At 55.3% G+C, this 27,555-nt stretch overlaps 2 protein-coding genes across 2 annotated transcripts; both read right to left on the reverse strand.

The window, feature by feature from the left end:
* Positions 1-2,316: 2,316 nt before the first annotated feature.
* On the reverse strand, positions 2,317-14,344 carry LOC103675509 (keratin, type II cytoskeletal 5-like). Its single transcript, XM_040642505.1, is given in 10 exon segments — positions 2,317-2,516; positions 3,767-3,801; positions 4,402-4,622; positions 5,099-5,224; positions 6,185-6,349; positions 8,343-8,438; positions 9,228-9,288; positions 11,818-12,026; positions 13,885-14,152; positions 14,154-14,344. Coding segments are annotated over 10 exon segments (1,572 nt in total).
* Positions 14,345-16,025: 1,681 nt separating this feature from the next.
* On the reverse strand, positions 16,026-26,128 carry LOC103675651 (keratin, type II cytoskeletal 75). Its single transcript, XM_008704767.2, has 9 exons — positions 25,631-26,128; positions 24,876-25,090; positions 23,863-23,923; positions 23,419-23,514; positions 22,415-22,579; positions 20,413-20,538; positions 20,051-20,271; positions 18,640-18,674; positions 16,026-16,730 (listed from the first exon to the last, which is right to left on the reverse strand). Exons 1-9 carry the CDS (start codon positions 26,126-26,128, stop codon positions 16,492-16,494), a joined length of 1,656 nt encoding a protein of 551 aa, XP_008702989.2. The 3' UTR covers positions 16,026-16,491.
* Between the last annotated feature and the right edge of the window lie 1,427 nt (positions 26,129-27,555).

The following is a 27,555-nucleotide window of genomic DNA, read 5'->3' on the forward strand; positions in this document are numbered from 1 at the left end:
AGAGTGATTTATTAAGGACCCCCGAACCACGCAGCACATCTGTGGTGGGCTGGGATTCGAGCCTACTCTTCCTGTTGTCAAGGTGCTCTGCCGCTCTGGCGGAGAGAAGCCTGGCTGAGAATGGGGTCTCCTGTCAGTATGCCTTATGTCTCCTCCATTCCACCTGAAGATTACGAGCCTGGAGCTCCACAGTTTCGGTCTAACTGTGACGTTTCACTGTCCCCTTCTCCCTAGTCTTGACTTTGGGTCCTAGAATGCTGAGGATCGAAATTGGGGCTTGGGAAGGTCAGGGGTGTCACAGGAGGCCACGGGCAATGGTGGGAGGCAGGGGGGGGGTGGGTCTTGTTGCATGGTGGCAGGAGAGGGGGATTCCCCTTCCGCCCTGGGGTAAGCGTCACAGAAGTGGGCCCAGGAGACGGTGTTAGAAGGGGATGGTGACACTAAGAAGCCAGACCGGAGAGCATCCCCCTACCACTCCAAGGCCAGAGCACGGTGCAGTGACATGTTGGGTCCCCAGGAGCCCGGGACCAGAGCTGGGGATCAGTGAGTAGGATCGTTGGCTGGATCTGTTGTGGGCGGGAGGCATGTGCTCCCAGAGAACACCGGCTCCAAGGCCGCCCTCTGAATGTGAGATAAGACGCAGACTCCACCAAGACCTAGAGAGCTCAGGGACACTTTATTGAAGCGCTATCAGGAAATAGGCAGGCATGGGGAGTGGGCAGTTCAGGAGGGTTTGAGACGATCAGAGTGGGGTGACTTTTTTTTCTGACTTAATATCTCTCCTGTCTTCATGTCCACAGCTGGCAGCCAGTCCCTGCTTGCCTTTGGAACGCATTTTGGTCTTGAATGCATGGCAGGTGTTTTGAGAGCTCCCAGCTGCTCAAGCAGGGAAACCACTCCATGAAGACCAGCTTCAAAAAGATCTCTGTGCCTACATGGCTCCCCTCTTCCACCGCTCCTCTGCCCCTGCTGCCTTCACGGGCCGAGCGAGCATCCTCTGAGAGTGAGGAAAGACGCCGGAGGAAGGACTGCCTCTCTCCCGAGTCTGCCCTCTCAGACTGTGGGGCAGGGGGTTTGGTGGGCTTCCTGGAGAATGTCAGTTCTAGCCAGGCCTGGGGCACAGGCAAATCCACACCGTAGACGTGTCCGAGATGGAGACATAGAGAAAGAAAGGTCAGGAGAGAGGGAGCAGGGGATGTATTGCCAAATGGATGAGTGGGAGGAGAAGAAAAGAGAGAGATAAAGGAGCAGAGGGCAGGGGTGGAGAGAGAAGACACACAGCGTGGTGGAAGAGGAGTAGAACAAGGAGGAGGGAAGAAAGAGCAAGGTAAGAAGGAAAGAGAACTTTCCAGAAAAGGGACATGGCTACCACAGAGCCAGGAGAAAGACTCCTGAGCCTGGAGGATTACTCTACAGGAGGATTCTCCCAGGGCTGTTCTAACACAGGCTGATCGGGCTCCTTTCCCTGGTTCATCTGCTGCCTGGCCGCCGTCCCACACCTGGCATGAGCCTGCCTCCCTCCCACTCAGCAGCAGGGCCATTCTGGGCAGGATGGTAATTCTAATATTGGCCTAAATGAGGCAGATTTGAAAGGAATCTGGCTGTGAACTATCATGGAATGTAGCCCCAGGCCGTGAAGCACTTTGGCATTCTTGATAAAATCATTCTATTCTAGTATGAATAATCGAGTCAGTCATATTTTGAAGGGTGTTGATTTCTTATTCCAATATTCTGATGGTGGGAGCTGTCAGCGGAAGTGGCTGGGAGCCGGGCGGGGGACGAGCCAGAAGGAAGTGGGGACACCCCATGCTGGTTGGGTTGGCAGCATTCCTTGGTCGGAGGGGGCCTACAGGAAAGCGTCCTGCTGCGGCGAGAGAGCCACGCGTGGGAACCCTGGCCTAGACTACCCGCAGCTCCTTTGGGGGCACCAAGGTCAGTTCTAAGCCCTACCCTCCTCTCTAAAGGCCTGTGGGTGCCATGGATCTGGCTCTGGTGGGAAGAGGAAGATCCTACCGCACCCCTGCTCTGGAAGCTGGGCCAAGTCCTAGCCCAGGTCTTGGCACAGAGCAGTTGAGTGGGCATTACTGGGAGTGGATGCCTGGGGACCCTGGAGGGCCCTGGGATCAGGAGCAAGGGGGGTACGTCTGTGGGGACCCGTCCGGAGGCAGAGGGATGGACGAGGTGACCTTAGGACGCACAGGCCACTCCCCATGCCTCCTGCTGTTGATTTGGCGCATGGGGCATCAGCGAAGCGGCAGGCCTTAGGGCTGGGGGTCGGGGGGAGGCTGGAGGGGGCAGCCGAGGGGGCGGGGCCCTTTAGCTCCTGTAACTCTTCTTCGTGGATGACGTCTTGGAGATGATGCGCACGCTGGAGCTGCTGCCGCTCATGCTGCGGCCGCTGGGGGAGCTGAAGCCGCCCCCGGAGCTGTAGCCCAGGCTGCTGCTGTAGCCGCCGCCGGACATGCAGAGGCCGCCGCCCGAGCTGTAGCCTGTGCCCCCGCTGGAGGAGACCACGGCTGTGGAGAGAAGGCACAGGGCACGCTGGCAGGCTCCTCCGGGTCCCCGAGGCTCTAGGCCCAGGAGGGCTCCCTCCCGCGGGGCTTCCTCAGGGAACAGGAATCTCCTGGGGCCGGGGGCCGGGGTCAGAGAGGGTGGGCACGGACACGCTGCCCCAGGGTAAGCGTCTACATAGGACATCGCACTTTCCGAAGCACTTTCACAGCTGTGGCCATGTTGATCTCAACAGGCCTATGAGGACACCATTACTAGGATCACGTCCACTTGCCAGAGGAACACGGAGGGGCTAAGACATCAGGCGGCAAGTGCGGGGTCACACCTGCTGCGTCCGTTCCTCAGCGGCGCAGGGCTCTCATGGCCGGAGCAAGAGGCCTCGGGTCCTGGGCAGGAGCAGGGGCTCCCATACTGGAAGAGGCCTGAAGGCCATCCGGGTGAGCCTCCCCAGGTTGTAATCACCTCGGACACATCACCAAAAGGCGATGGTTTATAGCACCTGTCCCGATACCCTCAGGGAGGGGGCGCTCACTACCGTGGGACGCAGCTCCCCTAGCTTTTCAAACATCTGGAGATGCCTTGTTGACCGTCCCTCTCTGTCCAGTTCTCCAGCTGAAGCTTTCCTGTTCCTTTCACCAACTGGTTTCAAGCCCTCCCCCATCTTGGGTTTCTGGCCTTCTTCTTGTGGTCCGAGCCACCTGGGGCCCAAGGAGATGCTTCCTCTCACACCCAGGACTCGCTGCTCCCTGAACGTCCCTCCCACTGCGGGCTCGTTCCCAGCTGCGGTGCTTCCTGCTCTCCCCTCTGTGAGCTGAGGCCCTGCTGTGCTCTGCTGGTTCCATTCCTTTGCTTCAATTCTAGGTATGGTCCTTTCTGTTGCGCCAGTTCACTAGCCTCTTGTTAGTTGTGTGAGTTTGAATCCTGCCAGAACTAGCTAAGGGATCGTGTTCAGGCTGCGGACCCATCGCTCTGCGTGTTGTCCTGTCCTGTAACGGGGGCCTTCTAGGGACCAGAGTGGAGTCCTTCCAGAATGGACGTGTGACCCCACTGGGTCTGGCCCTGGGGGGTGAGGGCCCGCCGCAAGTCTTTCTTGAGCCCACAGAAAGGAAAGGCCACAGAAGAGAAGGGTCTCCACAGAGCCCTTGGGAGAGTCTTAATGACATCCCCACCCACGTCTATCACCAACTCCTTGTTAGTGATGCCATTGCTTCCATTTCAACGCCCACTTTTCTGTTATCCCAAGACATTTACTCACAGATGTTCACGGGTCCGACGCCTTCTCCAGTGAGTCTGTTGCGGGGGGAGAGAAAGAGACACTTCATTGGCTGAGAAGTCGAGGAGCCCTGGGCTCTCATATTTGTAGCTATCGGCACAGCGTGCTTACTATGTGCCAGGCCCTGTGCGTAGCAAGCCTTCCTTTCATCTAGCTAATATGAATCTGCAAGGGGAATCTAGAAGAGAGACTGAGTTAAAATAAATACATAGAGAAATGGGGAGAGGGATGCGTGTTCCCTAGGTGGAGAGGGACCGGCAGATTGCAGGCTTCTCTGGGCAAACATGGAGCCCCTGAGGCCCATCCCAGTGTGGCCTGGGGGCTGGGCAGGAAGGGCCCTGCTATGGCCTTCCAGGTAGTCATGGGCCACCACTGCCTGACACCGTCACCCCGACCCTCTGCCCTGGGTCCGGTAGCAACGATGGGAGAGGCTGAGGCTGCAGGGCGCCTCTGGGGAGCAGCTGCATCTTAACCCTGTTTCTGCCTTTGGCATTTCTATCTGGGGCCTGACGCTGTGGGGCTCTTGGTGTCCGTGGCTTTGGTGGTCTCGTGGCATCTGTTGGAGCCACGGTGGGAGCCATGGTACTTGAGCAGCCGCGGTGGGGAAGGCGCCCCACCTGCACTCCTCGCCCTCCAGCAGCTTGCGGTAGGTGGCGATCTCAATGTCCAGGGCCAGCTTGACATTCATCAGCTCCTGGTACTCGCGCAGCTGCCGGGCCATGTCCTGCTTGGCCTTCTGCAGGGCGTCCTCCAGCTCGGCCAGCTTGTGCTTGGCGTCCTTGAGGGCCAGCTCCCCGCGCTGCTCGGCATCGGCGATGGCGTTCTGGAGCGTGGCGCACTGCCAGGGACACACAGGAGTTTGTGAGGTCGCCCACAGAGAATGCAGGAAGATACACGTTTTAGGTTAAACATATGGGAGGATTTCCTGAAATGGGTTTCATGCAAAGGAGGTTGGAGCTTCATCATCTTCAAAAATAAGATTAATCTCTGTCCTCCTTGGATAATTTGAGGTTTAGCCATAGTGGAGAAAATGATTTGGGGAGGGGGTTCCTTCCCGATGCTGGGCTTCTCTGCATAGTTTTGCTTTGTATGGCCCCGGAGGACAGACCCTTCCCTCGGGGAGCAGCTGCTGCTGGGCAGACCTCAGAAAGAAGGTCCCGACTTCCCTGGTGGGGCGGGAGACCACACAGTTACATTCCTGGGTGGTCACTCATCTGGGGAGGCTCCTCTCTGCATGGGCTGAGTTGGGACCAGGCCTGGGTCTGCCGGCGGGTAGGGGCACGGACGGGATGGCTGCTGGGAGCTCAGCCCTACCTGCTTCTTCAGGTTATCAATCTCGGAGCGCAGTCTCTGCATCACGCGGNNCAGCTCGGAGATTTCCATCTTGGTGGTGCGGAGGTCATCCCCATGCCGGCCGGCCGACCGCTGCAGCTCCTCGTACTGGGGGAAGGGGGTGGTCAGGTCAGAGGTGAGATGGCCATGGCTTCCCAGGGCCCAACAGTCTTCCAGGGCGCTGCTTGGAAGTGCCTGCTTTGCCCCCACTGCTACTTTCCATCAGATACCCTCTGCACTGTCCCTTGGCTGTCTGCCCCTCGATCTCCATGCCCGCAGGCCCCACCCCACAGCTGGACCCGTCCTGTGTCTGGTCTTTCGTCCTTCCCCCTCCACATCAGGTATCTTTTTTTTTTTAAAGATTTTATTTATTTGACACAGAGAGAGACACAGCGAGAGAGGGAACACAAGCAGGGGGAGCGGGAGAGGGAGAAGCAGGCTTCCCACTGAGCAGGGAGCCCGACACCCAGCTCGATCCCAGGACTCTGGGATCATGACCTGAGCCGAAGGCAGATGCTTAACGACTGAGCCACCCAGGCGCCCCTCCATATCAGGTATCTTATCCTCACGTGCTCAGCAGCCACAGGGGTGCCTGTCACTCTGATTTTTAAGCCCTTTCATATTTATGCCTCCCCAGCTCAGAGTGTTTGCCCTAACCTGGAAAGTATCATGGTGTGGCCCATATTGAGCCTTTGGTCCCCGCCCCTTGGTCACCCCCAGCTGCACCTCCCTTCTCTGGATCCAGGCTCTTGTTCCTACCTTCCCTCTGGCTTCCGCTGGCTGGTGCTGTCCAGCTGTCCCTTGCTGCCCGCTATAGGGCATTGGAGGTGTGTCCATCCTCCCCCTCACAGAGGACTGACCAACTCCTGCCTTCATCTCTTTGCCCCCTCCAGGTCCCGATGGTGCTGCCCAAGCAGTTCTCCCGATGGAGGGTAAGCCCCAGGCTGAACTCATATCTTTTTGACCCCATCAGACCGGGACACCTGGCAGGACAAGGCTCTTACCTAATTTACCTTTGAAATCCCAGTTCTCTAAGACTGTTTCACGGACTTGACCTTGATGCCTCACCTTGGTCTGGTACCAGGACTCGGCTTCAGCCCGGCTGCGGTTGGCGATGTCCTCGTACTGGGCCTTGACCTCAGAGATGATGCTGTCCAAGTCCAGCTTCCGGTTGTTGTCCATGGACAGGACCACGGAGGTTTCTGAGATCTGGGCCTGCAGCTGAGCCAGCTCCTGCGATGGAACCCACACGGACGAGCTGAAGCAGGGTGTGTGTGTGTGTGTGTGTGTGTGTGTGTGTGTGTGTGTTGGGAGACAGTGGCCAGGCCCGGGAAACAGACCCTGGCATCGAGGACCTCACTTGCACTGTCGGGGTGCAGCACCTTGTTAAGGCCCGAAGGGCTGGGAAGGACGTTAGGAAGGTCACTGAATTTACACCCGGGCTTGGCTGTCACCCCATCTGCCCGAAGGGAGCAGCTGCACAGGGAACTCCGGCGGCATCCTTCAGAAGTCACTCCCGCTATCAAGGGAGCGCACCTTGCCGTGACCTGTCGGTGGTGGGCTGCTCTGAGAAAACACAGCCTTTCACACCAGATAAAGAAATCCTCTTGTGACAGAAAACTGAGTTAGAAGGAGCCAGAAAGCTCAGTCCTATTTCCCAACTTGGCTGCTCCCTGTTCCTCAGAGATGGGAAATGGAAATCAGCTCGAGACAGCAGAACGGGCACCAGAACAAAGTGTTCGAGTCTGGGATCGGCCAAAAGGGTCAGATCACTTCTCTGAGTCTCAGAGGGGCTGGTCCCAGCACGGTTTCACATGCTTTCTGTGAGGATTAAATCAATTCATGTCTACATAACACGGCTTTGGAAACAGTAAACCACAATTAATTTCACCTTCCAGAATCATCTATGGTGGCGGTTCCCAAAATGGGATCCTGAGACCAGCAGCCCCAGCAGCATCACCTGGGAACTTGCTGGAAATGCAACATTTTGGTTCCTACCCTAGATTCACTGAATCCTACCTGGTGTTTTAACAAGCGGTCTAGGAGATTCTGATGCACTTTAAAATTTGAGAATCCCTGGTCCGCAGCACAGATCTAAGTAAAAATATTCCTTTCCTTTCATAATTCATATGAAATTCATAATTGGTCATGCATTTCCCGCTTCAAGCAATTATTCTTTTGTTGTTTTGCGATATGTTTTTCCCACAGAGTTTTCCTGGTAGGGGACCTAACTTGTGGGGATCGGAGGGTGGTCTCAGCCGACATGCTTGCTGTTGTCAGCATCGCAGGGAACAAGCAGAGAAGAATGATGTCTTTTTTGCCCAGTGTGGGCGGCAGGGTGGTCACGGAACCTGTCCAAAGCCATGGAGCCCATGCTCCTGCTCCCGGAACATGACCCACTTCTGCTGGGCACTGAACATATGCAATGCACGGGCATATCACCTGTCCTTCCCGGGGCTACCCGGAGGCACACAGCACACCCTGCACCCCATTCTCAACCCCTCTGCCTCACTCGCTCTCCTCTAGCCACCTTGGCTTCCTCCTTGCATTCCTGGATCCTCGGTTCTTCCCGTTTCTCTTCAGATATCACCGACCTCCTGCCCGCCACCCTTCCTTGTGTCTCTCCATCAGCCCTACTATGCCTGAAATGGCGAAGTTATTCCATCCTCTCTGTGCAGCCCATCTCTTCCACCGTAACAGAAGCTCCAAGAGCTTAGGGGCTTTGTTGTGTCTGCTCAGCACTTCCCCTGCAGCCCCGAGGACAGTGCCTGGCATACAGAGGGGCACAACGATACGTGTCTTCTTCAAGAGAGCTGGGCAGTTGTGCTGGGTGCTTCTAGAAGCACCCGAGGGCTCGCTAATTGCCACTTGGTGTGTGAGACCGCATCATTCTGCAGCCTCTCTAGGAAGAGTAGCTGGTAAATCTGAGCTGGGCTGGGTGAGCCAGGATGCCCAGCTGTGTCTATGGAAACCACGAGCATTTCATCGACAGGCAGTTTTTTTTGTCTGACCAATAGCACATGCTCGGTCCAAGTAGTCAAGGTTGAATTTCTTGCCTGACCCCCCCAGCTGCCCTAGGGAGCCTCATGTTGTTCCTCAGTAGGGAAAGCAGCACCTGCTCCCTGAATTCCAACCTGACGACGGGGTGGGGAGCAGAGAGGAGACGAGGGAAGGAGCCAGCAGCCTGTGTGCCCGGCCCAGGCCCCCAGCCCCTGACACTGCTTACCGCATCGTAGAAAGCTCTCAGGAAGTTGATTTCATCCATTAAGGCGTCCACCTTGGCCTCCAGCTCTACCTTGTTCATGTAGGCGGCGTCCACGTCCTGGGCACAGAACATGCGGTCACTCTGAGGCCCATCCTTTGTGGGGCAGCCAGCCCCTCTGGCTGAGTTAGGCTGGAGAACGCCAGCTCCCAGGGGTAAGGGCGTTTCTTTGTTCCAGGCTCTGGAGCGGAACTTGCAGGAGGGCGAAGACTATGTGGGGACCAGGGCTCTCAGGGAATGCTCACCGGCTCCCGAGCTGGTGCCACGTGGACAGATCTTAGGTCACCTGCCTGTGGTGAGGTCGACCCCATCCTGGGCCTGTGGGCCTCGGCTGCCTCTGGGCTCTCCCAGCCTCTCCCCCGCCCTCCTCTTCACACTCTCAGCCCCTCCTGCGCTGCACCCACCGCTGCTCCGTTCTCCCTCCCCCAGCTGGCCTCCCCTCCCTCCGCCTGCCTCTGCTGAGCAGAAAGGCCCACCACTCCAAGGAGCTGATCCCTGTCCTGCCCCTGTCCTCCTGAGCCTGACGTGATGTCCTGGAGCCTTAGCTCAGCACAGGGCCCGTTTTGCTTCTTTCTCCCCATAGGGACTGCACGTGGGGAGAGGCTGGTGTCGTGATTTATAGCTGGGACTCTGGAGTCCTGGATCCTGACTCACTTCTGATTTTCTGGGTGACCTTGGGCCTCTTACTTAAACTGCCTGAGCCTGAGTTTTCTCATTTCTAAAGTAAAACCTGCTTCAAAGATCAGCTACATGAACGGGAAGTTGCGAGGCCCCTGGCTTCAGTGACGTCACTCCCAGAAGGGGCTGCTGGGGCCTGGGAGCCAGGAGGGGGCGGCCCTGTCCCCTCACCTTCTTGAGCACCACAAACTCATTCTCCGCCACTGTGCGCCTGTTGATTTCTTCTTCGTACCTGTGGGAAGGATTAAGAAGTGGGTTGTCAAGGTGATCGTTGTGTAATATACAAAAATATGGAATCGGGATGCGGTACACCTGAAAATAATATCGTATTGTATGCCAATCGTAAGTCTATACCGAAGAGCGGATGGGTGTTAGGAGCGGCTTCTGGGAGTGAGGCCCAGCAGCGGGGGCTATAGGTGGACAGGCGGTGTGGGTCTCCAGCGCAGCCATGGACAGTGAGCTCCTGCAGCATCGCTCGCCCTTTACACTTGTGTCCCCACCCCAAGTCACACACAACCGCCTCTGTCCAAATACAACTCCAGCCCCAAATAACAGTAAAGCAGAGCCACCCCTCGTTCCTTCTGAGGTTACCTTCCTCGAGGCTTTGCTACATAGAGTGTTGACGTCCCATAATGGGGCCAGCAGGCTTCTCTTTTTTTTACCCCCTGGTGTCACCCTAAGCCAAAGAAGGGAGGAAAAGAGGAGTGGTCCGGCCCGAAGCAGACAGTCCCAGGCCTTGGTTGGCTCCTGCGCCCCGTCGCACCCTCACGTCGCCTTGCCCTTCTGGTCTCAGCCACACTGAACCATGGAGAGGGAGCCGGCCTCAGGCTAATAGGGGCCCTCCCTCCCCCATCCGGCCAGGCTTCTCATTCTTCAATTTGCCCCTAGATAGCAGCCCCTCTCCCCTCCTGCCCCCCAGGGACAGGGGAGGTGCCCCCTTGCTCACTGAGCTCTGGGAAGGAAGCTTCCCTTCTGCCCTAGGTAACCCATTTCCTCCCCAGCCCTCATAAGCGTCAGTGAATCTCACCCTCTTAGCGGCTCTGCAGCGGCTGGGCTGGGCTTTGTCTCTTCCACCTCCCAGCTGAGTAGCCTGAGGCAGGTCACTTAGCCTCTCAGAGGCTCTTCATCTCCGAATTGGCTTGTCATTATTTTTTTTAAAACCACCAGGTACTACCCCACGCTAAGCATGTGTGGGTTCTCCCCGTTTTTATGTTGCCTCCACTGTCCAGTAGGATCTGGGAAAAGCTCTTTCCTGCCCTTGAATCTTCAGTACTGTGCCTTCTCCAGAACGGATGTGGTTTTCCTTATTGCTTCCTTATGCTGCCTTTTAATGGCATCTGAACATCTTCTCCTCACCTGACTCCATGCAACTGTCCTCACCTACTGTATTTTCCAGTTCACAGTCCCTCCCCCTGCACGGGCCTCTTAGGGGCCCTGCCACAGGAACATCACTGTCCATTAACCAGGAACACACTCTTCAACAGATCCCCCCATAGTCCTCCCCTGCAATTCTTTCTTTCTCCACCTTGAGCTTTAGTCTCTTCCTCCAGGAAGCCTTCTTGGACTGAAACACTGTTACTCCATATTGCATACATATTATAAATTCTCCATCTGCACTCGCTTCTCTTGCCTGTGTCCTGCATCACGACACACCTAATCATCCCTATAATAAAAGTAGTGAACACTTCCCAACAACTTACGACGTGCTGGGCGCTGGACACCCTACCAAGTATTTCACACGCAAGTTTTGATCTAATACTCCCAACCCCTACGGGGTGGGCACTATTAATATCCCCTTTAACAGACAAAGGAACCAGGTAGAGTTCAGAGTCAGGGGTCATTCAGTTAGTAAGTAGTTGAGCCAAGATTCTAACTCCACTGACTCTAGATTCAATAGAGCTAGTGCTGTCCGAGAGAACTTTCTGTGATGATGGAAATGCTCTATATCTGTATCTGCTCTGGGGCCATTAGCCACACGTGCAACTGAGCCCCTGAAGCGTGGCTAGTGTGACTGAGGAGCTGAAATTCAAGTTTTATTTCATTTTAATTCATTTAAATTTAAACAACCATGGTGGGGGGGAGGGTGCTACCATTTAAACTCAACTCCGACCTGAATTCTCATTACACTATACAAACTATAACCGAAACGCCTTATCAAGTCACTTATTTTGTTTGGACCAAGAGCATTAGAAATAAATTTAAACAATAAAAAGAGGAAGCTGCTTGAATTTATAGGCACGAGCATGCCATCGTGTCTAGTGGGCTCTGTGTGTGTGTGTGTGTGTGTGTGCGTGCGTGTGTGTGGTTTCATGGAGAAGGCCCCAAATCTGTCTTCTTTTGCTCCTTGGCCAGGGTTGGGGTGATTACGCGCACGTCGTGTAAGTTAGCAATGGGGCTGAGTTGAACAAATGTGAGAGCGAGAGTCTATGGGTTCCATTCTTGAACCAGGAGTTGCCACCTGGACAACGCTGGTCAAGTCAGTGGCTGTCTCCGAGCCTTACCGTCCCCATCAGCAGAGTTTACGAGGTGGTTGTGCGAACCCGCTCTTTATGCCTGTGCCGGCCGTCATCATCTCCAGTGCCATCCCTCCGCAAAGCCTCAACATTCTTGGCCACAGGGTCCCAGTTCTTTTACCGATCCTGCCTCGCTTCCCTGAGTGTGTGTCCCATTGCCCCGCTGGACTGGACCCTTGCGGAGAGCGGGGCCTCTCCAGGACCCTCGGGGCAGGGCCCTCCCCGGAGCCGGCTGCACATCTACTCACTTGTTCTTGAAGTCTTCCACCACGTCCTGCATGTTCTTCAGCTCCGTCTCCAGCCGCGTCCGCTCGCCACCCAGGCAGTCCAGCTGCCGCCTCAGGTTGCTGATGTAGGCTTCAAACATGGGCTCGATGTTGGCCCTGGCAGTTTTATGCTCCTGCAGGAGGCTCCATTTGGTCTCCAGTACCTTGTTCTGCTGCTCCAGGAAGCGCACCTGCCCCGGCCGGAGGGGAGAGACCGTGAGGGCTGCCCTGCCTCAGCCTCCCAGAGGGCTGTGGGACACAGGGCCCCCCAACAGTGCAGGGAGGCCCTGCAGGAGCTTGGAGTCCAGGTGGCAGGCTCCTCCTCGTCCTCGTCCTGGAAGGAGCCTGGAACGTAGACAGCCACCCAGATGTGGGTGTGGTGGGCCTGGGAGACGGGTGGAGGCTTGGTGTGGAGGAGGGAGAAGTAAGGAGGGCCAGGACCAGAGGGGCTGGAAACCGTCTGCATCCACCAAACCACGCCAACATGCGGGAGCTGAAGGAAAGAACACTCCACCAGCACCGGACTGGGCGGGATTTTGAGTCCCATTAAATGGGCAGGAGGTTCTTGGCAGAAAATTTTGTTTGTCCATTTTCTTTGCTACATGATTTCTCTAGATCTGCAATCTGAACTCAGTTGCCCATATAGTCCAGGATCGCCGAAATGGGTCACTCTAAAGTCACGTTGGGGGATCTGGGCACAAAGCTAGCCATGTCGCTGGCCCGCTGTGTGGCCTGGGCAAGCCCCCTCTGCTCTCTCGGGCCCCTCGAGCTCTTGTGCTACTAGTCTGGTTTGCTTGACTTGCTCTCATCTATCTGCTCCTCTGTCTGGGAGGCTGCCTTGGGAATATGCGAAAGTCCTTACACAAAGTCCTTTCTTTGGGAGCCCCTGGAATGACCACAGCCTCAGAATGAAGGGACGAAGGAGACTCCAAAATGTTGGAGATGGCAGTGTGCCTCCAGAGGGCCTTCGACAAATGCCCCTCCTGCCCTTCTCACCTTTCGTGTCTGTTGTCAGAGAAAGGAGGGCAATCCGGGCCCTGAGTCCCTCCCTATCACATCCCCTTGTCCCCACATCCTCTCTAGATGAACCAAGCGGAGGAGGGCCTGCCTGCTCCCCTCAGAGCCAGTCTCCTGGAAACCTCGTATTTGTTGGTGCAGATACCAGGCCAAGTGGGGTGTCACGGGTGATCAAATGGAAGAACCCCTGGCTCAACAGTCCCTTTGGTCAGACTGGCACATTCGTAGACCGGCGACCCTATGATGAGGCATTCCAAAGCCTGTTCGACCTGCAGAGTCACCCTGACTAGTCTGTCTGTCCAACCCAACCGAGGCCCAAGAAGTTAGGGGATGTTCCCCTAGCAGTAGAGTCTGGGTTGGAAGAGTCTAGCACTCTTCTTTCCAGGTCCCACATATGGAGCCTGAACAAGCCAGATCCTTGGACTGGTTCTTCCCAGGCAAAGCAACCAGCTCAGGCGTGAGCCGGTGGTGGAACAAAGTAGAATAGCGTCTTTCCCCGGACCTGCGGAAATCCCTAGGAGCGCAGGCCATCCCGCAGGGTGCACTTGGGGCTGGTGTCACAGCTCAGCTCTTGCCAGAAGAGAAGTGGGAAAGCCGGCTCCTTGGCAACCACTCAGCTTCCCCGACATACTCAAGTCACCAGGGAAGGTCATGGCCAGAGGGCTTCCCCTATTAACTGTGCAGGTAAAGGTAACCCCAGCCTGCTTCTCAGAACCGTTCATTCCTTCATTCCTTTGCCTATAAAATGATCCCTTTTTGCTGCCTAACTTTCAGCCCAGGACACATTTCTTATCCATGAAAAGAGCAATGACCTTGCCGTAGGTCAGACAGCTCTGGTGTGTGGAGATGAACATTTTTCTGCTCCCACCTCAACAAGGTCCCTCCGCTCCCTCCTTTGCCGGGTCAGCTGTCTTCCCAGCCCCCAGAATCACAGGTCCTGGGCAAGTGCCAGTTGACCTCAGAAAAGCACAGAAAACAGAGGTACCTTGGGCACCTGCTGCTTTCTTGGTGGGGACCCCACTTGCCTCTCACCTTGTCGATGAACGAGGCGAACTTGTTGTTGAGGGTCTTGATCTGCTCCTTCTCCTCCTTTCGTACCCGCTGGAGGGAGGGATCGATCTCCAGGTGGAGGGGGGTCAGGAGGCTTTGGTTGACAGTGACCTCCTGGATGCCCCCGGAGCCAGGCATCATCCCGCCTCCAAATCCGTACCCACCGAAGGCTCCCCCGGCCCGGTAGCCCATGCCTCCGAGACCCAGCCCATAGCCGGCACCCCCACTGCTGGCCCGGCCGCAGCGGTAGCTTGCTACCCCCAAAGCTGTGGAGGCTCCTGGTCCCGAAGCCACCCCCAAAGCTGCCCCCGAAGCTCTTCCCGCCCTGGGATACAGAGACAGAGCTGAAGCTGGGCCGGCAGCCTGGGAGGAGGCTGGCCGAGGAAGCACTGAAGTTCCGAGTGCCTCCTGACTTGATGGTGACAGATGATCGTTGGGTCATGGTGGAAGCTGGTACCAGAGAGTCAGAGGAGCGAAAGTGTCACAGGGATGAGGAGCCTTCCAAGTCTAGCTGTTCCAGACTCTCCTTGACTTTTATCCCTTTCAAGAACTGGGCTTGGCCGGAGAAGATCAAAGACCACTCTGTTGAGTTCATCTCAATGGCATGTCTGGCCAGCGCCCGTCTTCCTGCCCCCTAATCATCATGGGGAACACCCTACCCAGGGCAGGACCTGGCCTGGGGATTCGGGCCCGGGGCAGGCCTGGGTCCCGAGCCCCCCGCCCGGACAGGTTCTCAGGCTCACGCAGCAGGCACTCCCACTGTTTCTAAGCTGTTCCTCTCTTTGGATTCCCAGGTCCTGGACTCTGAACCCAAGCACTGGATTATGCCCTTCCTGTCGCTGGGAAAAGAAGAGAAACCTCCTTTCCTGAGGACTCAGTCTGTGCCAGACCATGGGGCAGGTCAGCTGTAAGCATTATGTCATTGGATTCTCATCTAACTTTGTGAGGGTGAGGGTGAGAGTAATCGTTGCCAACGTTTATTGAGCAGCTACTATAGGGAGTTACACCAGTTTTCTCATTTAATCTTCACGCAGCACCGTGGGGTAGCTATTATTATTCTTGTTTTGCTCATGAAGCTATTGAAGCATAAAGTCGTTGTGAGACCCGGCCGCAGTCACATGGCTGGTGAGTGCTGGGCTGATGTTAAGGCACTGTGGTCTGACCACAGGATCTTTGCACCTGACCCTGGTGGAGGGGAGGGGGTTTGTCTGAGGGTGGCAGACTCAGGATTTCTCTCCAGATTCCTGTCCCCTCTACTCTTTTCGTCCCTGGGGACCAGGGACATTTAACGATCACCCTCGGTGTCATTTCTCTCCTTCCTGCCATCCCCCCAGTCCTTCCTGACTTTAGCCCCTGGTTTTACACTCATCTTCTCTGGGTTCATGGCCTCTCTGCTCCTGCCACTTAGCTTTTCCTGCACAGCACGCTGGTTTGTTGTGGTTCAGATTCCTGGTTCCTGACTTCCACCAGGTCTGAGCAGGGTCCTGAGCCCTGAGCCCACTTCCTCTAAGTCCACATGGGTGGTCCTCACTCCAGGTGATGCCAGGCTCAGGCCTTATGGGAGGGGTTCCGGAGACTGTAAACTCAGGAATGTGGGAGCTTCCTGGGTGCCTCACTGCCGCCTGCAATTATGGTCTCAGTGGCTCCTTTGCTTGGTGAAAGCACTGCCCCCAGGGCTGACTTTTAACTCCTCTCCTGGCCTGTTATTTCTCTGCTCAGGTCTGCAAGTTTGAAGCTGTCAGGGAACAATCAGCCCCTTTGCTCGAGGAGGGCTGGGCGGCCCACCCTACGTCACTGTCCTCAGAAAACAGTCTGGGTTTGGGAGGGGATGGTATCGCCCTGAATGACACGCAAAGTCGGGAGGATGGACAGAGCTGCCCAGGGGCTTGGGCTTCTCAAAGAAGGCATCCAAACAAGAGGCGGGAGGAAGTGGCAGAAACACCAGGATGGAGTCTGCCTGGCAGTCTGCCCCCCTTCATCCCTCCCATCTCCCCAGCCCAACAGTCTTCGTTCTGAGGGAAGCAGGGAAGATCGGATGTGCACTGGGCACTCTTTGTGGCCCGGAGAGAAGGGGGACTGTTCTGTGCTGCATCACCACGCCAAGCAGAGGGCTGGACACCAAACACATTACACATGCATTTAATAGACACGTTCCAGGGAGGGAAGAGAGAGAGCCCTCACTCCCAGCAGGGAGCTTATAAACACCGTGAGACGGGTGGGCTGCGAACCTGGCATTGAGACGGCCTGGAAAACACCCACTCCCCAACTCTGTGTCTGGAAGGTGGGGAGGAAGAAGGAAGAGTTGAAGGGGGGGGGGGTCTCTGCAAGATAAGCCAAATGTGAATCTTGAAAGGGGGGGGCATCGGCACAGAGAGGGTGTGGGAGCCTTCTGGGGACTGTCAGGAGCAGGGAGGCTGGCTCAAGCTGGGGAAGGGGTTTAGCCAGGACACCAGGCTTCCTTCCCGGCAGCACAGGTGGGCCAGGGGAGAAGAGGGAGAAGGACCCAGATATCCTGTCTGAGAGCATAGACAGGCCAGGTCAGAAAGCAGACAGGCTTCAGGGCAGGGGTGGGGGAGCGGGTGGCTTCACTTAATGCTTGTAGCTCTTCCGGCTGGAGGATGTGGTGGAGACAAACTTGACACTGGAACCACTGCCCCCGAGGCCCCGGCTGCTGCTGGTGCTGAAGCTGGAGCCGCCCGGGCCTGCGCCCAGGTTGTGCCCGGTGCTGGAGGTGAAGGAGTAGCTGCTGCCCCCACCGAGACCCAGACTTCCGCCTCCAATGTTGCTGCCGCCGCCGTAGCCACTGGAAACGGTGGAGGTGACCACAGCTGCCGGAAGACAGGGGACAGGGTCAGAAGCCAGGGCAGGAGAGAAGAGACTGGAGTGTCAGGGCCTGCGCCCCGAAGTCCGTGGTGTGAGGATGGGGTTGTCTGGTCAGGCAGCTGTTTGCCTCCTTCCAGCTGCCCCACCCACCTAAGTGAGAGCTCTGTCCCGTGCTCAGCCTGGTTTTCCCTGGGCTGTGATGCCGGGCATGCTCCCTGTCTAATGGCTTCCTGCCTCCTCTCTGCTACTTGGTGTCTTGCTTTTCCTTCCAGAGCTCAATGGAGACTTCTTGCCTCCAGGAAGCATTTCTTTCCCTTTGATCCCAACACACTCCCCTGCCACTCTGTCCCCATCTCCCTCTGTGGGTCTGGCTCTGGTGTCTCTCTTCCTTTTGGGGGGCACGTACACACTTGCCTCGGTGTCCCCAGCCTCTGCACCCCGAATCCCAGAATGGGGCTGGGGTAATCTTGCTAGACCAAGTGCCAGATGACCCACTGGCCAGCCAACTCTGCTCCCATTCTCCCCCCTCCCCCACCTGCTCATTTCCTAACTTTCATAACCACCCATCACCTTTAACATCCCGTACCCTACACTGGGCTCTTCAGAAGGGAAACTGAAATAACAATGGACTGTTAGGGAATGAATTGTGTCCTCCAAAAAAATACGTTGAAGTCCTCACCTGCAGTACCCATGAATGCAACCTTATTTGGCAATGGGATCTTGCAGATGGAATCCAGTTAAGATAAAATCATTAGGGAGGGCCCTACCCAATAGGACTCGTGTCCTTATAAGAAGAGGAAAGGCACCCACATGAAGACAGACACATAGGGAAAGGGCCATGTGATCCCAGAGCCAGAGATCGGCATGATGCAGGGCAGGGAGCACCGAGAGTTCTCCGGAAGCGTGAGACAGTACATTTCCCTCGTTTTAAGCCCCCCAGTTTGTGGTACTGCGACGTGCCAGCCCTAGATAACAAACACGGACTTTCAGGCGCTTTCAAGAGAGAGGGAACCTCGGAGGTTATGGCAGCCACCCCCCAAACTAGCTCTGGGGGTCTCTGGAGCCGCCAGGAAAGGCTATCAGCGAAGGAGGACAGCTGGGGAGTTCCGAGGGCTCGCCTTCTGGAGCCGTCGGTTAATAGAATCATTGGTTTTGTGAATCCCGCATCAAGAAAACCAAACTCACTTGCGGGATGCAAGCTGTAAAAGTCACCCCTGTTGGCCTCACGGTGCCAGCAGTGAGCTCTGCGAGTGACTTCTGCCCTCAGCGGCACGGGACTGTGCCAGCTCGCTAACACTGCTCCCATTCCCGGGCTGCTGCTCCCGGCTGCCCTGGCCGAGGTGCTCTCACTGCCTTGAGGGACCCGGGTAACCTTCTGCTGTCCTGCTCTGCAGCGTAAGACGGAGCAGCAGGGCTGCTCTGCACACCGTTCTGGAAGGGGGCGGCCTTCCTGGCCATGCCCTTGGGCCCAGCGTGGAGCCTCCCTCCAAAGGCTGAGAACACACCAGGGTTTCATAAATCCTGTCCGCAGTGAATGCTCGTGTCTGAACTAGACTTGCACCCCCAGTGAGAAAGGTGTGGAATCCCAGGAGGTGGTGGGGAGGGGGCAGAACCTGTGGGTCTTCTAAACCCATGTAGAAGGGTCCCAGAAAACCTCCTCTCACCCTCTCTGTGGTGCTCTGTCCCTTGCAAAGAGGTAAGAATTGGGACATTAAAGACTCTGTCCTAAAAAAAAAAAAAAGACTCCTAATATGCTTCTCCTTTTAACGAATTCAAGACCTCAAACGTCAAAATGAACCCTATCCGTGGGGTCCCCTCCGATGCCTCATGCATGCCCTCCGACCTCCCGCATGGTGCCACCGCCTCTGTCCCAACCACGTGCACACCAGCTGACACAGAGGATGTCATACTCACAGATGTTAACTGGAGAAACGCCCTCTCCGCTCAGCCTGATTGGGGTGGGGGTGGGGGTGGGAGAGGAGGAGGGAGAAGGAACGTTACTATTATGTCCAGCAGCTCGTGGGCATTTGAAATCACATTTTTGCAATTAAGCACATTAAAAAAACCCTTTATTATGTTTATTGCAGCAGTAAGTGGAGGTTGAAATTATTTAAATACTAGTAGTATTAATAATCTAATGAATGACATAACGCAGAGTTTGAGGTTCTAGGAGGAAAACCTGTAATCTCAGAAATACCTTTTTTTGGTTCAAACTAGGTAGACACCTGGAGAAAATTAAAGCTAATCATACACTAGGGTCGGCTGGAAAGGCAGGGCTCCTTAAGGAACAAGAAGATTTCTCTCAACAATGGACTGTTGTCCTGCACGGGGCAGTGCTGGGGTGATTAGAGGTGTGGAGAGGAGACTGAGTCATAAACATAACAATAACAACGATCAGCCTATTATTGTAGCAACTGGAGTAATTTTGCTTTCCCGTGCTAGGGACAGAACTGGGCTTCATTCATAAACACATACTTAGAACATTAAAAAGCACTACCTACCTGTTACTACATTATGCCACTTAATTCTCCCATGACCCCATTAAGTAGGTATTGTTACCTCAGTGTGATGGATGGGGAAACTGAAGCTCAGAGAGGTTCATTAACTTGCCCATGATCACAGAGCTAGATTTGAAGCCAGACTCCTTTGGCTCCAAAGCCCGTATCTTTGGCCACGAAACTGAATGATGGCCGGCATTTTTCGAACACTTGTTGTGTACCGTGCACTGTTCTAAGAACTTCATGTGTATTCCCTTATTTTAACCCTCTTAATAACATATGGGATAGAAACCATAGTTATCTTCATTTCACAGGTGAGAAACAGAGAGGTAAAGTAATTTGCCCTTGGTCACACAGCTGGTAATCGGCAGAGCACGAAGCTCCCACTGAGCTTTGGGGATCAGATGATTTGGCCCCTTTATTCCATCACCGAAGAATTTGATGACCAGAGAAAGGATACTGACTTTCCTGAGGTTACGTAATTAGTTAGTGGTAGGCCTGTCCACCCAAATCCTGGGACAGTTCATTCTCAGCCCAGAGCCTTTCATACCATGTACCCAGACCTACCACTTAACACAATTTCTCCTTTGATAGAATTTGACTAGTTTGGACCTGATCAGATCCTAGATTTCTATGGGGTGTGAAAAGCAGTTGTACTTCAGATAAGGGCCTTTGATAATGATTTACTGGCCCAGAAGGAAATTGCACCTTTTTTTTCCCCTTATAGCCCAGTTCTATCTGCATTCCAGGAGAGGAGGGGGCCACAGGCACCTGAGCCCCTAGAAATGCTCTCGCAGCTGGAGTGGCGCTGGTCCACCTGTCCCCACCTGCACTCCTCGCCCTCCAGCAGCTTGCGGTAGGTGGCGATCTCCACGTCCAGGGCCAGCTTCACGTTCATGAGCTCCTGGTACTCGCGCAGCAGCCGGGCCATGTCTTGCTTGGCCTTCTGCAGGGCCTCCTCCAGGTCTACCAGCTTGGCCCGTGCGTCCTTGAGGGCCAGCTCCCCACGCTGCTCTGCGTCAGCGATGGCCGTTTGCAGGCTGGAGCACTGTAAGAAAAGGAGGAAGCCACGAGCCTTACTGACAGCCCCTGGAGGTGCGGTGCTTCTGGGGCGGGGTCCTGGAAGCACGGCAGAATGACCCGGGAGAAATGAGCGAGCAAGGAGCTCTCAGCCCTGCCCAAACTCTACCTGCTTCTTGACGCTGTCGATCTCGGCTCTCAGCCTCTGGATCACCCGGTTCATCTCGGAGATCTCTTGCTTGGTGTTGCGGAGATCATCCCCATGCCGGCCCGCTGTGACCTGCAGCTCCTCGTACTGATGGAATCAGAGCAGCGTCAGTCACCTCATCAAATGCCTGGGCTGGGTACTCCCTGTGCACACAGCCTGGCTCTCCGGACCACCTGCGGGCCCAGCCATTCACTGATCCTTCACGCACTCCCTCGCTCATTCGTTTGTGTGACATTTCTTAGGCACATCTACTTGCCAGGCACGTGCTAGGCTCTGGGAGTATCACGGAGAGCATCATCAGACCCCTGCTTACAGTTTATTGGGGGAGATAGATGTTAATGAATTATTATTGAATTTATAGTTCCAAACTGGGATGAGTGCCCCTTAGGAAATGAACGTAGTGTAACAAAGGAATCTGACCCAGATATGGAATTGTGGGGAGGGAGTCAGGAAAGTCCTTCCAGAGATAGAGGGGCTCAAGCTGCGTGCTGAAGGATGGGAAGGAGTGGTGTAAGTGACAGGCTGGGGAGAGAACATTCCAGACAGGGGAGACAGCCTGTGTGAAGACCCTGGAGCAGGGAGGAGCATGGTGAGCTCTGGGCAGGGGGGAGGAAAGGTGACGTGTCAGCGTCCTTTGGGGATCCCGGTCACGGGGCATACACCCAGACCCATGTGACCATGAATTTTGGTAGTCCTCCAGACATCTGGACTGGGGGTGCAGGGGAGAGGTGCAGGGCATTGGTGTTGGATGGAGCCAGGCTGGAGGGGTCATGGTTCTGAAGACTTTAACAAGATCCCCCATCTGAGGGAGCTCTCTGCCTAGTGGTGCATATCCAGGATGCACTCATTAGGGAGAGACCAACGCCCCTCTCTCCTGCCCACACCTTCCCCAGGGAAGAAGAGCCCCTGCCCGAGTGAAGATCTGTCTGCCTTTCAAAGTGCTGAGTGGCCCAGCTCCTCCAGTTCTAGATACACGTGGTTTAAGGGAACAACCAACGGCCAACAAAAGGGTAAGTTCCAACCACTGTAAATTTCAGCTCAGGCACATTTCATCCCCATTCACCATCTGCCTTTGCCTCCGCAGGGGGCGTGACTCTGCACCGTGCACCCCTGGCACCTGACACCCTCTTCCTTCCTACCGTGTTGCAGTGGTAGGGACTAAGGCAGTGCACACAGCAGGGCAAAGGGTGGAAGCCACATGTAGCCACCCTCAGGCATGGCCCTGAGAGGGGTCTGCGTTTGGCAGGGAGCTGATCTCCTGGATTGGACTATCCAGTCTCCTACACCCTCCAACGCCAAACCTTCTTCTGACCATCTGTGACTTTGGACAGTAGCTCTCCAAGGTCATCCCAACCCCCCCTTCCTGATATAGAGACTTTTGCTTGGCAAAGTGCTCGTTTCTGTCTTCCAGCCCCCACAGGACTGCTTGCTCAGCCTTAAACCCCTCCCCCATCCTTGGCAATCTACTGTCTCTGGATGCTTCCAAATGGAAGGAAGACCCACCTCTTCTTGGAAGCTTTTTATTACATGGTCTTTTCCCTTCCATGACCCCTCCATTGACTTCATGCTCTCTCAGACCAAAATTAAACTGCAGTTTACTTATTTACGACTCTGTAACACTGCTTGACACAGATGTGTCGAATAAATAAGCCATTTAGAAATAGCTGCATGACTATTTCTTGGTTGTTTCAGAGTCTCACCCAGGCCCAACCAGATCATAAGTGATAATGGGGACGAGGGCTGTCCTGAGCACCCAACATTGCCTGACTGCATGTTAGTGTGAATGGCTGGGTTTCCACACCCATTTCAAGTTGACTTTTCATAGAACCAGACACTTGCGCCACATTGAAAGAAACAGAAATGCTCATGTATTTCCTGATGCTCGTGGCTAATAATTAAATGATTATTCAGGGCTTCAGATAACACTAGCCCTGGAACCTATCATAGAGGTGCCCACTCTCACCTTGGTCTGGTACCAGGACTCAGCCTCGGCCCGGCTGCGGTTGGCGATGTCCTCGTACTGGGCCTTGACCTCGGCGATGATGCTGTCCAGGTCCAGGCTGCGGTTGTTGTCCATGGACAGGACCACGGACGTGTCACTGACCTGGGTCTGCATCTGGGACAGCTCCTGCAGAGGCAGAAAACTCAGCGTCACCAAGGCATAAAAAGAAAGGTTCTTGAAATCACGCGACTGACTACCCGTCTAGGTCAGGAATCCCTTCTTTGCAGGGATTCTTCCAGCCCTTCCCTGGGCACACGAAGCCATTTAGGGACTCCCATGCCAATCCCTGAGAAGTTTCTGGGTCACAGACCAGTGCGATGGGGGTGTGTCCCCCAGCATAGCTTCTCAAGACCCACACCTTTGTGCTTTCCCTGAGTATGAAGGGTGGGTCAGTGTCCTCTGGTCCAAATTATATTGAGTTGAATATGACATATGTTGATCCATAGGTCAGCCTCAAAGGTTTTTTAGGATACAGTGAGTGTTAGGACCTTGCTTCTCCCTGTACAGTGTGACCTCATCGCTCCCTACTTCTCTCTCCCCTTCAAAGACCCAGGTCTCTGCCTTCACAGTGGCAGTGCCCAGAATGAGGCATCTTCGGAGGGCAAGAAGCACCCTGAGCAATGAGCTGAGGGGCAACTTGCCTTTTATGAACTTTTCTGGGAGGGGAGGGGGAGAGGTGTGTCTTGATTCCTTGGAAATGCTACCCAGGAACCTGGGATTTGAGAATCGGCACTCCCTCTTTGCTATGCTGTGGGGTGGGGGGAGCAGCCTCAGAGCTGGAGTAGGGCTTAGTGTGGCAAGATTTCAAGCAGGTCTCCCAGGTGCCCGTGACCACCCAAGCCCCAACTTGGAGCCTCTGGGGCAAGATGCTGGATGGAGGCCCCATGTAGATGACATTCTCTGCAGCTTCCTTTTCTTTCCAGGCTCCAGACCTAGGAGGGACAAAAACATTTGCAGCCTCTTACGGCCTCAAAGAACATCCGGAAGAAGTTGATTTCGTCAGTCAGAGAGTTGACCTTGGCCTCCAGTTCCACCTTGTTCATGTAGGCCGCGTCCACATCCTAGAACAACAGCACAGGATTTTCCTCTGAGACCCCAGCCCCAAGCAGCGAGTCCAGTGGAACTTGGACAGACTCCTCCCTGGCCCTCCCGGGTTAGATTTTAGCAAACTCTGAGTCTGGGGTTTGGGGTTGGGGTGTGTGGGTGATTGCAGAGAACTGGGGGCTTGAGTCCCTGGAGCTAACAGAAACCCTAGCAGGGTCAGGGGGCCCTAACTACAGAGGGAGTATTTTGGCAGATTTGAACTCTCCAGATCCTCTCGAGGGTTATGTGCCATTTCAAGGGTCGAGTCACTGCATACTCCGAGATTCAGTCTCGGATCTTCTCCTATGAGAGACATTTCCACCCACCTTCTTCAGGGCCACAAACTCATTCTCGGCAGTGGTGCGCTTGTTAATTTCGTCCTCGTACCTGTGAGCACAGAGGAGAGGGGGCGTGCTGTTGAGCAAGTGTTCAGTTGAACTCGTCCGAGGCTGGGGAGTGTTTCTGGTGTAGCAAGAGTTAAGAGACCTCAAATCCTTTCCAGCTCTTCCACTGACCTGTGCCTGACTTGGGGTGATTCACTTAACCTCTATTTCTCCCTCTATAAAAGGGGAATCATTTCTTCTGCCAGAAGTTTTTTTTCTTCTTCTTCTTCCTCCTTTTGTAAGACTAGAAGGTGAGCGGGGAGCTTACGGAAATGGAATTAGGTACTTAAGCAACTCCATCTTAGAGAGGCACAACTTCGATCTTTAAAAAATGTTGCCGCCTCAAGTGTCTGCTGGAACTGTGGGGTGAATTTTGCTTGTCCAGGAAGGAAACTGTTCCTGGTAGATTTTGACGTGTTCTCACTGAACCTCAGAGCAGCCATGTGATCAGCATACTTTTAGTAAATAGAAGTGGCTCTAACTCAGAAACCAAGGGCAAGCCAGCTAAGGGGTTAGGGGGGCCATCCTTTCTTGTTGGATACCTCACCTACTGCAGCCTGGACGATGGCCAAATTTTGCCTCTCCCTGGAGGATGGCCTCGCGTACACGGGGAATGTTCCAGCTCAATTATAGTGTCCGCGCCAGCGGAGTTAAGGAATATCCTGGCTGTGAAATGGTGTTATGCTTTCCAGAATAGCCATGTTATGTTAGATGACGCAGACATCCCTTTGGGGTCATGTGGACAGATTAGAACAGGCTTCTTGTTCATAGTGATGCGTGAGATGAGAGTCCCTTTGTGACCCTACTCCATGCTCTCTTCAAATCATGGGATGGTGACTGCAAGTTCCACACCTCCCTGCTGGCACACTGGCATTTGCTGCTTTGCACCTTGCTGGTCCTTACAAAAAGGAGTCCTGAGACGACCATGTATGACCGGAAGCCCGCCTTCCCCTTACCTGACTTTGAAATCTTCCACAACGTCCTGCATGTTCCTCAGCTCAGCGTCCAGCCGGCCCCTCTCCGTGGTGACGCCGTCCAGCTGCCGGCGGAGGTCAGTGATGTAGGCATCAAAGAAGGGCTCCAGGTTCTGCCTCACCGTCTTGGAGCCCTGCTCCTGAAGGAGCTCCCACTTGGTCTCCAAGACCTTGTTCTGCTGCTCCAGGAAGCGCACCTGGAGGGAGGGAGGATGGAATCTTGAGAAACTGGGGAGGCAGAGCCAGACACTCCAACTAATAAGGGAGGGAAGAAAAATACGCTTTTCACTGGATACCCATCTGTCGGCGATATGATTGACAACTCCAAATCAAAATGAGAAAACCCTTGAAGCCACGCCCCTGCTCTCTGGGGCCTGCATAGAACTGGTGTGGTGGGCACGGAGGTCTCTATGGGGAGACTCGACTCTGGGGTCGAGTGTCTTGACCGCACCTGCTCTGGGTGAGCGGAGTTTGCTCGGCGGGAACGTCTCCTGTGGAGAACAACTGAACTCTTCCCTCAGTGTTGGCGGAACCAACCGCGCGGCCCCCAGGGAGGATGAGGGAAATTTCCACAAGGTCCTGAGGGCCAGTCTGGTCCCACTTGTGAAGTACTTGTTGAGCGGATGCGTTTTTCCACAGGGAGGCCGTTGCAGTGCTGCTCCCTGTGCGTGGGGGGGGCCTCTCCAAGAGTTCCTGCCCCCCCACCCCAGTGGCACACATGTCGCCCCCCGGCTCACCTTGTCGATGAACGAGGCGAACTTGTTGTTGAGGGTCTTGATCTGCTCCCGCTCTTCCTTCCGCACCCGCTGGATGGCGGGGTCGATTTGCAGGTTGAGGGGAGTCAGGAGGCTCTGGTTGACCGTGACCTCTTGGATGCCTCCAGGGGGGCACACGGGGAAGCCCGAGGCTCCGTAGCCTCCTCCGGCTGCGCCCCCATAGCCAAATCCACTGCTGACCCCAAACCCGCTGCTGGCCCTGCCCCCAAAGCCACTTCGGAAGCTGCCGCCGCACCTGCCGATGGAGACCCGCCGGGTGCCCCCCAGGCTGTAGAGGCTGCGGCTCCCGAAGCCCGCCCCGGCGCCGCTTATCCTGCCCAGCCCCGCACCGCCTCCCGTGCAGCGGGCCACGGAGACGGAGCTGAAGCGGGAGCGGCCGGCCGCTGGGGTGGTGGCCGAGGCCGTGCTGAAGCTCCTGCGGCTGCCGGTCTGGAAGGTGATGCTGGACTGCCTGGACATGGTGGCTGAGCGAGGCTGGCGAGGAGAACTCCTGACACGGGCACGTGCCACAGGGGATGGAGAAGACGGGGCACTTGGGGAGCCCCAGGCCGCCTTGGCTTTTATGGGCCTGCGGGAGGGGTGGGGCGCTGCCCAGGGAGGCCTCTGATGGCATCTCCCAGGCATTCGCGGGCCCTGAGCTCACGCTCAGCGCCCCTCCGCGATGGTGTCAGGGCCACTGGTTGGTTCCCTGGCATTCTCCCCCACGCGGAAACTCCTTTCCAGTCGCAACTTGATCAGCAACTAATGAGAAGTGCGCTAATTGCTTTCAGTCATGTCCTAATCATGCATCTCCTAATGGGTTCTACAAACACCGCCTCGTTTCTAACCCGCTTTCTTAGGCCTGGGACCCACTCCCTCCTGTGCAAACATCGTGTGTCAAAACAAGTGCCGATTCCCTGTTTCCCAGGCCTTCCTCTCCCCCCACGGTGCTTCTTGCTCCAGAGCCTTCTCGCAGCAAGTGCCCGCTGTGTCCCCTGCCCCACACTGGCCTTCCAGGTCCTAAAAATCCTGCTCCACGCTCATCTTTCTTAGGAAACCACCCAGATGGAATCGCGCCTTTGTTTTTCTCAGAAGCTTCCTTCTCTATTGTGTAGGTCACACCTGATTTCCTGGAGTGGGAAATCCTGTCTGCTCCACTATGGGACTCTCGGGACCTGCCCCTCTGTCTCCTGTGGAGAGAAGTTGTGAGGGTGGGAAGATGGGTTCGAATCCCAGCCCCACCTCTTACTCGTTGTGAGACCCTGTGCCGCTCACAAAGCTTCCCCGGGCCTCAGTTCGGGTGTCTGTAAAGTGGGGTTTGCGATGAGGAATCATGTGGGAAACAGCTGTTGCAATGCCTGCGACCCGTGAATGCTGCGGAAACATTTGTCGAATCCTCTCTCCCGGTGCCATCAAGCACGAATGAGCCAAGAGCCAGCCGCGTGTCCCTCCCATGGCAAGGCCGGTGGGGATTTGAAAGGAGCAACATACACGTTCTTTTTCTTTAATAACAAGCTTGTGGTCCTTCTAGGAAGACAGAACTGAAGTTCATGAATTTATACGAAGTCACCGATGTACCATAAACTGCCTCCCAGCTCTGTCTGAGGCTGCCTTATTCCAGAAGCTTCCTAGCCTGGCCACACTGGCTGAAGGCCGGGGATCCCTGGCTTTCAGTCTTCATCAGAAGAGCTTCAGTGGTTGCACTGAGTGGAGGGCACCCCAGACATTTGTCTTATTTTCCCTGTTAGTCTTGTGGGCTGTGCCCTACATCCCCATTAGTGGAAACTGATGGAAACCTGCAAGCTCCTGGTCTCCCCTTTTTTTCTGCATCTCACCCCCCTGCCTCTACCCTGGGGGGAGCCAGACAGGGACATTGTTAGGAATGGAAATGTATTCGGTTGCCGGAA

This window comes from Ursus maritimus, unplaced genomic scaffold (genome assembly GCF_017311325.1).
Source record: "Ursus maritimus isolate PB19 unplaced genomic scaffold, ASM1731132v1 scaffold_26, whole genome shotgun sequence".
NCBI classification, from domain to species: Eukaryota; Metazoa; Chordata; class Mammalia; order Carnivora; family Ursidae; genus Ursus; species Ursus maritimus.

Bases quoted from the DNA above. Each gene is read 5' to 3' on its own strand.
- LOC103675651 (XM_008704767.2), bottom strand. From the start codon at position 26,128: ATGTCCAGGCAGTCCAGCATCACCTTCCAGACCGGCAGCCGCAGGAGC. The intron at 23,515-23,862 runs GTGGGTGGAAAT...CTGTTGTTCTAG, and splicing joins AGTTTGTGGCCCTGAAGAAG to GATGTGGACGCGGCCTACAT. The intron at 22,580-23,418 runs GTAAGAGGCTGC...CTGCCTCTGCAG, and splicing joins TCCGGATGTTCTTTGAGGCC to GAGCTGTCCCAGATGCAGAC.